We start from the raw sequence: 11,626 nt of genomic DNA, 5'->3' as shown, positions 1-11,626 counted from the left end.
GTCAAAAGTAACATATTTTAACCTCATTCTTAATGCATATTTGGGTGATTATGTGGTGTGAATTATATACTCCTAATAATTTATATTCATGTTTTGATGCTTAATAGGGCACTTAGGAGAAATAGGAGTGAAAATGGTGGAAATTAGAACATTAGAGCATTCTGAAAAGTTATAAACATGCAATAAATTTTCACACAAGAAATCCACATGGCTGTGTGTCCAATGTGTGTTGATCTTAGGAAATGTGTGTACTAACGACTGAAAGTTATAATTTTTAGGGTTTTTAACACTTTAAGAGGATATAAATAAGGAAATAAAAGGGAAAAAAAGCTGACACCAAAAGGTAGCACGAAAATTACATTAAGAACACCATTGAAGCCAATTTCCAAGCAATTCTCCATCAATATTCAAGAGTCCAAGTTGATTTTCAAGGGAGTTATCATGGATTTCTTTTATTTTAGTGGTTATATTGTATTTTTGGTATTTACTTTCCATTATGAACTAATTCTCTTAATACCTAGAGGAGATGAATCCTTGGATGTTCTATTGTTTGATTTCTATTTTTATACAATAAAATCTTAGTCTCATTGTTTTCAATTATGAATGCTTTATTGTTCTTGGGTTAATAATTCTAAACTGTTAATCCATGTTTGATGTGTATAAGTCTGAGGTTGAATAGATCCTTCTTGTGATTAAATCTTGCATAATTGAATGGAGTTGCATGCAATCCTAGAAATAGGACGACATAAGTCTACCAGATTAGATTCAAATCTAATAGGGGATTCATAGAGTGAATTAATGCAATAAAAGGGTTTTAATTAGAAAGGAATTTCAATTATTCATCATAGAGTTAGTTACTTTTATGCTCAAAAGAGATATTAGCATAAATTAAGAATTTCTACATATCAAAGAGCTAAAAAAAATAAATTGCATAAATTAGATTGAGAATTATAGATGAAATTTAGGTGGATTCTTACCTAGGTATTGCTTTGTTACTTGGTTAATACTTGATTGTTTTTGTGTTTCATTCTTTTCTGCATTCATTAGCTAGTTTGGTTTAATTTTAATCAATATTTTGAATTATTAGATTAAATGATAGAAAGTTGATAACTACTAGTAATTGTAGTCCTTGAGGGAACATTATTTGTGTTCATCATAGTTATACTATTAACTAATAGGCGCACTTACCTTGGTCAATTTATTATTTAGTTTAGTGGACATCAAGTTTTTGGCGTCGTTGCTAGGGACTAGGATATTAGGAAAATCTTATTTCTGTTAATTTCACAAAATCCAGCAAGAACTCAGAAAATGTAGAAATCGACGATTAAAGATAGCGAAGGAAACATAGAATGTAGAGAGAAATCTTAAGAAACACAAACAACAAAAATAGTACCAAATTATAGAAACACAATATATATAGAGCTCTTTTCAAACACATCGTTGCATCACTTAATTTTAAGGCCAATGGTAACTCAACACTTGTCACTCGCAACCTACTGTTCATCAGTACATTTGCTCTGCAAGTGCACCCGATTCAAATTTGCATTAATGATGAGTATTTTAGAAGTTTTATGACAACTATTCAGCTTCAAGCGCCATACTACCCGTGACTTCCAACCATTTGTTGTTGCACTTTCCAATCACTCCACCTCTCGTGCAACTTATCAACAAAAATATATCAAGACGGGCCACTTTATAACCTACCTTTTGACTAAGGGCAAGACAATTGTTATACCACCATCCGAACTAGACACATGGCACACTCAGAGGTTTTCAAGTAGATACATGGAGGTGATCCATCACCCCTATCTACTAAGCCATCCCTAGCTAATTCGGCCTCCCAGATCGACTACTTATTGTATGCCACCTGCTAATAAATAGGCGTATTTCCTCTATCAGGTCCCTCGTTGTTTAGTGTGAATACTCTCTTTTAGGATTGTTGGGACTCACTTGAGCATAACAACCTCGTACTACTTGGAGGAATAACAAAATGGGCTCAACTGTGCACATCTTTCACGTACTCCATGATGATAACCACCTTGCTGCATCATATAAGCTAACAAGAGGATCTCTCCTATAAATATCCTCCCAAATGATGAGAAAGGGATCCTTCCTCCCTTAAGCATTCCATGAGTACTTGCCCTCTACAACCTAGCTTCCTCAAGGTCTCGTAGCCTTCTCCTTATTCTCTTGTCTTTCTCTAGCTCTCTACTTGTTTAAGTGAACCGTCCTCCTCCAAATCACCACAACCTCCTTTTTACTGTACTTTATGTTAACAAATCTATTTGTATTCTATAGGATTTCGATTATGTTATTCTTTTTATAAATATATTTAGGCACAATGACTTATTTGACCCTCCAACTTTACAAAAAAATCATTTTAGCCGTCCATTTAAGTTTTCATCTCTTTTAACCCTTAAACTTGTGTTGTTTGTCAGATCACCCTAAAATAAATGGAAAAGTTAATGGATGTTAACTTCGCTGATATGACATCATGTGGATGCCATAAAACAATTATTTTTTAAAATAAAAAAAAACTATTTTTAAAAATAAAAAAATTATAACATATATTTTTAAAATTTTTAATTTTAAAAAAATAATTATTGTTAATGGATATACACGTGTACTGCCATGTGGATGCCACATCAGCAATATTAACAAATGTTAACTTTTCATCTATTTTAGGAGTGATTTGACTAACAATGCAAGTTCAAAAATTAAAAAGAAATAAAAAATAAAGATTAAAGATTAATTTTTATAAAATTAGAGAATGAAATAAATTATTATACCATATATTTATTTACATTGAAAACTTTTTTTGTCATCAATTCATATACTGCATATAACATTTGTATAATGTAAGCATATTTCGTAATATTATTAAATTTATCGTTTCTGAACCAAATATTGAATAAATGTCCGATGCTTTCTGAGGTGAAACACAACATTCTTTCGATATTTGAATATTGTAATTTAAATTCTAATGAATGACAGAATGAAATTAAAAATTTAATATTTTACTAATAAATGAAAAATAAATTATTTTGTAGCCAACATTATCCAAGTGTCAACCTAAGATTTAAAAAAAAAAGAATATCCATGAAAAGACGCCATAAACATTAATTAATTCGGACCAGCCGAAACTGGCAAATTCCGTTGACATTGTAAATTAATAATTGTAAAAGTGTAAACATTTTATTATATACAAATGTAAAAGCGAAACGACAGGAAGCAAACAGAAACCAGCTGAGCTCAAATTTTCTAGCTACAATGCTAAAAAAGCTTCAAGCTGGTTCCTTCAAACCTATAACAAACAAAGGCAGGAAAAAAAAAAAAACCTATTTATGTATAACCCAAAAAGATAAAAAGTTGCAGGAGAATCCGGGGATCTGTGCTGTGAATCATCCCTCTGGTAAAAGTCTCCTCGTAGGGCAATATTTCTTAATTTTAAACTTATGTCTAATCAAGCTTGATTGACCAGGGCCTTAGCGTCAATGAAAGTTCCATGAAAGCCGTATGGAACTCTTGAAGGTAATTTAATTGAAGCTTGCAACTGTAAATTCATGGCGTTCACAATCTGGAGTTCTGATTTCCATGTCTTCTCATCGTGAACAAAAGAAAGAATGTATCCATCATCTTCAACTGATTCAGGGTTGTCGTCTCGAGGCAGGAAAAAGGGTTCCCCACCATATCTTTTGTCACCATAGATGTGTTTTTTTACCTCCCCGGTGAAAAGATCTACCTTGGCAAATCCCGACACTTTCGGCCATGGTTCGGCAATGGCGAGATAAGCGTACCTTGTCTTCCTTCCAAGCCGGTTCTTGTTCACCATCCCAGCTTCCAAGTTCACTTGCTCGGATTCTGAGATTATTGGGCGGCGCGTGGATTCGCCTGTCTTTAAGTTAAGCCTGATTTCGGAGAGTACGCTCTTTAAATTCTCGTCGGATTCGTTGAAAATGGAGTCGGGAGGCGTCATGCAGGATCCGATCACCACAACTTCATTTGATTCAGGCTCCTCCCAAGCGTTCCATAGATGAAAACAGAAAGTATCAGGAGATTCCACCCATATGATATCATTTGAATCACTTGCATTCTTTGAAAGAATCCCGAACCGAGACTTTTTGTTCTTGTCGTAAATCACAGGAGAACCTCCGGTTATCATTTCTTGTAGCTTGAACACCACTTGCTGATCAGGTATCACTACAAAGTTCTCAGTGATGGCAAAATCATGCATCATAGTGGGCACCGGAAGAGGAATCTCAACGTCGGGGGATTTAGTACCGTCAGGTGAAAACTTGAAGTACTTCAAGTAGGGCCTTTGGACAACGTCGTAACTCAAAGCAAAGAGTTCCTTGGAAAGAGGGTCGATTTTGGGATGTGCAATCATTGTTGATTTAAGTTGATCATCAAAGTTGTATCTCCCAACTGTTTCCAAGTCACCCGAGGAAGTGACACGCACGTGATAAGGAATATCATCTTCGGACATAGCAAGAAGCCGGTTATTGAAATAGACTAAACCCGCATTAGCTACACCAGTGCCTTTCGTGTGATCGACGAGACCGAAAAGGCCTCTAGCATAAAACAGTAAAAGTCTAGCAATCCCTGAGTGACCATGTAGTTCACCGATTGCTTTAGGGAAAATAGGGCGGCCTAGTTCTTTTTCCTGTCGAAGTCTTTGCGTTTCGGTAAACCGACAAGCGTAGCTAGCTTTTCCATTATCGATGGAAACAGCATGTATCATGCCGTCACCGTCGAACAAGTGATGGCCAGCGACGGGCTCGAATAAAGGGTTGGCACCGTTGCGGAGGTAAACGCCGTTGATGTAAGAAGGGATGGCGCCGGCGACGGATAGAGATTGCTTGGCGGGCTGTTCGGGGACAGGAGCAAAGTTTCCTGAGATTTGCACACGTGGGTCAGCGGTTTTAGGAAGTGGGTGGTGAAGGTCGCGTGAGAGCAAGGCGTTTTCAGCCATGTCAAGGGCCATGGATGCAGCTCTTTGGAGGGGACTCCACTGTGGCTGTTGTTTGGGTTTTGAATGTACAGAGGTGTCATGTAACTGTGAGGGAAGTAAGGGGGTTTGGTATGGTTGTTTGGGAAAATGAAGAACCGAAGGAGAGTGTAAAGCTGAGCGAATAGTGTTGCTGCTTCTCCTGTAGGGATTCCGTTTCTTCCAGGAGATGGATGTGTGAGAGAAGCCGAAACCTAGTGATGAGTTTGAGGAAATAGGGCGGGAAATCGGGGTTTTAGCCCAATTACCCATGGAAGTAGCCATTTCAGGTTTTACGAGGGAAGATTTGTGGTTGCTGCTTGTGTTTATGGTGGTTGAGAGGGAGGGAGTTTCTTCAGCTTTGTGCTTGTTTGTTGGGGGGTTTTGATGGAGAGAAAGCGTGGCCTTGGGGGAAAAGAAGAGAAAATGGGGGGAGAATATAAATAGAGTTGGAGGTGGGGGTTGACTAAATCGAGCTAGACGGAAAAAAATTGTACGATATAGCGAGCCATATTTTTTTTCCATTTAATGTTAATATTAATTTCAGAATTTTTATCTTGAAAAAAAATTAAATTAAATTAAAATAAAAATTCTAAAATATAGAATGGAATTATTAATAATACTATTAAAAAATATAAAATCTCTATTTCATACAACTTGTTTTTATCGGGAGTGAGAATTGATTGTAAGGGATGTCCACCTCATACATCTAAGGTGACCACGTCACCGTGCAATATGCAGTTGCTGACTGTTAATTTTCAAGTTATGGGGGGGGGTCTGAATCTCAAACCAAAAAGCATCACCAAGAAATTTGCTTGACAAAAGAGAGTTGGGTATTGGATAGTCCCAAAATTAGGAACCAATGAGACTTTGAGAGTGGAAGGCAGGGTGTTTTCCTTTTCTCTGAGTAAAAGAATCAAGTCAAGTCATTACATTGTTGACACAACCCATTTCCCGGTAAAAATAGGAGCCCTAGATTGAGGTTTTTCATTTTTCCTAAAAAAGTTAGATAAAATAATTTTTATAATCAATTTATATAGTTAAAATTTAATATAATTGATAAAATAATTAGATAATAATACATAATATATGTATTTTGTATCAGTATACACATCAATTTTAACAATAAAAATATTATAATAAAAATATTAAACTATTCTTTACTCTAATTTACGAGGATTAGTTTACTATTTTTTAAAATAAATTTTCATTTTTAATTGTTGCTTCACAACTTCAACTCTTTTTGCTATTTTTCATTTATATAAAAAGAAGTCTAACTCCGCGTTCAACCCTCATCATCGACTGAGCACTCCACCGACGTTGCTTTTATCTCTCCACTGGTTTTCAACCCAGAAATTTTTCCTTCTCACAAATATATTATATTCATATAAATTTAATTTCATGATTTGCGATGCATAATCATCACACATACATTAAACTATTGTAGTCTCTTAAACTGGTTTTATTTGGTTGCCATATTTAAAGCCAATAATTTTTATTAAGTAAAATCTTCTGACACTGCAGACATAACCCTCCTGTAGTCACAAAATTCTCTGCAGTCAGTGGACAATTACAAATTTAACTCATAACTAAGAAAAAAGCTAAATCAACTTAATCTTATTAAGGGGAAATATTTAATTGAGTATATGAATTTTATTCACCATTAATATATAATATTATAAAATAAAGTAAACTAATAAAATAATCACTTTTATTTCTACCAAGTTACATTTTAGTTATTTATATTTGAAATGTTATGTTTTAGTCATTTATGTTAACGTGTTTTAACATTTTAGTCACTAAGTCATTAATTTCCGTTAACGGTGTAACGGTAAGTTGACGTGGCACGTTAAATCATCATTTTAAACAAAAATTTTAGGTTAAATTTTACAATTGGTCATCATATTTTTCATTTTGAGTAATTTAATTTTTTTCTTTTATGTTCTTTTAACTTTTCTTTTTTTTTCTTTATTTTCCATTCTCTTCTACTTCTCCCTCTATTTTCTTCCCTTCTCCATCTCTTTTAACATAAAAGAAAAAATTTAAATTGCTCAAAACAAAAAAAAATATATATATAGGGACCAATTGTATAATTTAACCTAATTTTTTGTTTGAAATGATGACTTAATGTGCCACGTCAGCTTACCGTTACACCGTTAACGATAATTAATGCTCAGTGACTAAAATGCTATAACGCGATAACGTAAGTGACTAAGATATAATATTTCAAACATATGTGACTAAAATGTAACTTGAGATAAACAAAAGTGATTATTTTGATATATTACCCTGTAAAATATTACAATTGAGAAAAATAAAAAGTAATAGAAAACTTATAAATAAATAAAAATTTTATTTAAAAATAATGAAATATTAATTAATTATATATATATACTGAAATCTTAAACTCTAAAGTCAATTTTAAAATCATAAACTCAAGACTCTAAACCTTAATTTCAATAATTATTAATATTTATTTTTAATTTTTATAATTAATTAATGTTTAATAATTTTTAAATAAAATTAATAGTATTTATATATAAATCCTCCAATTTTTTATTTTATTTAATGATAAGATTTAATGTTATTATTAATTGATTGTGCATGAGACTCATACATTAATGTTGTTTCAAATATTATTCTTTTTATTAAATTGGGATTTTTACTTATTAATCAATTGATTTTAAATTGAATGACTAACATTAAGCTTTAAGGGATATCATTGTTTCATTATCCCTCCATCCTCTAAAATCAATATTTACATCCCTACCAAGCATGCCTTCATTTTAGGAATAAAGCCTATGTCATCATTAAGTGCTTAGCTAGCAACGCCATAACATGATTTTTATATAAATAACCAAAAATATTAATTAATTATAAAAATAATTTGGAAAAAAAATTATATACGAAAATTACTTGTTTGTTATAGTAGAAATAGGTGCCGCTTGATAAACGGGCAACACCACTCCCTTTTCCTCCCAATCATTATCCAATTATTAGTTAAAAAAAAATTTTGTGTTGTATTGGGTCAGGCGGCACCTGTATGTATTTTTTAAAATACTCATAAAAAATATAAGTATTCACGATAGAAAATTAAAAAAAAAAAGAGAAAATATATTTTTTAATCTGTGTTGTTGGTCTGTCAGGCGGCACTAGTCTAATTTTTTTTAAAAAAATTGTCAATGAAAAAAATTAATTATTTTTTCTTTTTTTTTCACTGACAGAATTGAAAAAAAATTGGACTAGTGTTGCCTGATAGACCGACCACACCCATTAAAAAAAATTTTCCTTTTTTCTCCACTGTGAATACCTGGATTTTTTACAAGTATTTCAAAAAATACATAGGGTGTTGCTTGACACAATAGTGGCACAATTTTTTTTTGTTTAAATTGATAATTGGGTCATCATTAAGGGGAAAAGATGGTGGTACTACTAATTGGTCAGGCGGCACTAATTTTTACTATAATAAATAAGTCATTTTCGTATATAATTTTTTTTCCAAATTATTTTCATAATTAATTAATATTTTTGAGTTATTTATATAAAAAAAACTCATAACACCATTGCCACAAGTCCTTGTAGATAATTATCACTTCAAGTCTAAAATCATTTAAGCTTTTTTTTTAATTACTTTTTAAAAATACTCTTAAGATTACAACCACTTTTAAAATCATAAACAACGGTGAATAGATAAATTTTTAAATCAATAAAGGTAATAGATATAATTTCTAAGTCCAAGAATAGAGCCTGCACTATCGTTAAGGTTGGATTTGAAAGGATGATACATTTACTTACTATTAATATAAAAATAACGTGATAATAAGATTAAATAATATAAAAGTATTATAATGTAAAATAAAAAGTAAACTAAACACATATCATATTATCATTCTTCTAAACTCACCCTGAATCCTGATGTAAGGATGCCATAACACTATCATCACAACTCCATCAAAGATGTCATCATATCGAGTGCAATCTCCTTTAATTATCCTCTAATTATCATAACTTTCCAAACTCACAAATTCCCATGTCAATCAAAACCCCAACACACCCTAAAATCGAGCCTAGGTTTGGATTCCACGAGAAAAACATCATACAGGAGGGCCCACATCAAGCTCCCTTCGAGAAAGGAGACAAACAAGTTAATAGCGCAGAAGCTCCTACTCAACCTCCTTCAACCAACATATATATCAACTCTTCACACCTGTGAACTGCTCTCATCTTAGCAGCTTTTTTCACCTCACAATGTGAACCGCCTATCATGTATTTTATGTTTCTAAAATCCGTTATGCGCCGATTGATTAAAGGGTCGAATGGAAATTATTGCGTGAACTTTTAAATTTTTGAAGTAGAACTTTTTAGTTTTTTTATTCTTAGAAGTGAATTATATTTTTTTATACTTTCCTAGCATGCTTATTCTTAATTTTATAGACTCGAGGCTGCGTCCTTATTGTGTATGTACTATTTTGGCTTTTATCTGGTTAAGTGTTGTGTTGTAGTCAGGATTTGATTATGTCCTCGCAAACTTGCACTTTTTATCAATAAAATCCATCTTACTTCTACAACAAAGTTTTACCATATATATGTCTGATAGTTTGGATAATTTTTATATCGGTATTAAGATAATCTTAATTACATAGTCAAAATATGCGGTTTGAGTATGTAGATAAATATAACCAATAACTTACTTCAATTGGTTTATACAAGTGCTCTTAAAATGATATTATAGAATTTGAATTTTAACATTTGCAATTATTCTCTTGTTCTAAGACATTCTGCTCTTGTTGGAAATGATTTAGAGCCAAGGGTAGCCAAAGGTAGGTAAAGTAGTTGGCCTTCTTTTTTCAGTGGGATAATTGCATTTATAGCTCTTCCCAAAATTAAAAGATTTAATTTAATTTAGTCTTTTCTTAATTTTTGATTAAATAAAAAAAATATAATTTTAGTCATTTTGAAAATTAATAATTTAATTTAAACATTTTTAATATAATTTTTTTCAATTTTGATCCCAAATTTATAATTTTATCTCGGTTCTCTAAACAAAGTCTCTGGGTTGCATAATAGCAGCACTGAAGCCGAAAGATAATGGCATGATAATACGATGCCTGTTTTGGGAATAATGATGTAGATTGGAGACGGCTAATGGCACCTACTATATCTGTTTGCAGTTTAGAGTCAATCTTATGTTGGGTTTTCAATACGCTACAAAAACAAAACCAATTTCAGATATATTATGGAAGACTATCAAGATTCAAGACAAAGAATGATGAAAATGATGGTTTCAAATGGAGATCTTTTTCATATTTTCTATATATGTAAAAAATAAGCCACAATAGAGAAAGTAGAGAAGAAGATTGGTTTTGTTTCATCGATCGATCTTTGTAAGTACATATTCTAAAAGTTCCTTTTTATTTGTTTTTTAAAAAATAAATAAATTTAAAATTAAAGCAAAGCCAAAGTTAGGTGAGTTAATCATAATACAACAATTGCACCTCTGGTCAGATTGTCATGTTTTGATAGCAAATCTCTTACATGAAGATTTTATCCTTCTTACACTAATTAAAAGAGATCTGCCCTCACCTGCCTTCTCTCTCTCTCATCTCTTTCATCAGTTCATGACGGAGTTTTTTAGTTCCTTTGGAATAATCAAGTTACATGGATCCAACCTCTCCTTCTAAAATATATATTTCATCTTTTATACGCTTAAAATTCATAATCTGATTAATATATATATATAATACTTTGTTGGTTTCTTGGTTGCCTAATGTCATGGACGATTCAAATGAATTCTAAGTTATCATCTCATTTTAATAATAAATTAGGCAGACAGACAGACAGAGATGCTCTTTTTTGTTGCACTCTATCCTCTCCTTTTTCCTTTTCAGAACCATATTTCTTTTTTATATTAATACATCTGAATCTCCTTAATATATTAGTAGCAAATATTTCCTCATTACTGCATTTTTCCTGAATATCCGATCCCTTTCTTTACTTAATTACGTTCAGTTCAATTTTAATTTGAATGAATACTATGGATGATAATGAAGAATATAATTATTATTTTGAAGGGGAAAAAGACAGTACTATTAGCCATTTAGCTATAATAGAGAGCGGCGCAAATAGGCGCTGTAATCTCTACAATGGAATCTAATACATACAAAGGAAATGAATGAAACATGGGATCTAACAGCAAACCCAGAAAAAAAAACATGATTTCTTTAATTTGTTTAATCTAACCTTTTAATAAAGCGATCGAGAATCCCAATAAGACAGTAATTAAGATTGCTTTTGTAATAATTTGGCACATATATTCTTAATCATGATATGAGGTTCACATAAAATTAAAGAATTTTAAGAAAGTTTAATTTAATTTTATGTTGAATTTATTCAGTTCTATATATATATATATATTTCTTTGTACTTCGTTTTAGTTGAAGCAATCTCATGTCAATCCATGCAAGTTGCAGCGAGGGTCCAAAACCTAGTCCATAATTATTAGCTATTAAATGACCGAAGGAGGCGGAAATTGGCGAATGGGGTCGCCTTCCCATAAGTAATTAGGCGCAATGACAGGTTGCTTTATATTGGGTGGCATCGTCGACCAAGTTCAGCTAACTTGTAAGTTACCATCAAAAT

General features: G+C 32.0%; 1 protein-coding gene across 1 annotated transcript; it reads right to left on the bottom strand.

The window, feature by feature from the left end:
- Positions 1-3,177: 3,177 nt before the first annotated feature.
- On the bottom strand, positions 3,178-5,382 carry LOC107901883 (9-cis-epoxycarotenoid dioxygenase NCED2, chloroplastic). Its single transcript, XM_016828049.2, has one exon. It carries the CDS (start codon positions 5,270-5,272, stop codon positions 3,464-3,466), a length of 1,809 nt encoding a protein of 602 aa, XP_016683538.1. The 5' UTR covers positions 5,273-5,382; the 3' UTR covers positions 3,178-3,463.
- Positions 5,383-11,626: the final 6,244 nt, after the last annotated feature.

Source organism: Gossypium hirsutum, chromosome D06 (genome assembly GCF_007990345.1).
Source record: "Gossypium hirsutum isolate 1008001.06 chromosome D06, Gossypium_hirsutum_v2.1, whole genome shotgun sequence".
Lineage (NCBI taxonomy): Eukaryota > Viridiplantae > Streptophyta > Magnoliopsida > Malvales > Malvaceae > Gossypium > Gossypium hirsutum.
The sequence above is the reverse complement of the archived record's forward strand: the minus strand, read 5'-3'. Positions and strand labels throughout refer to the sequence as shown.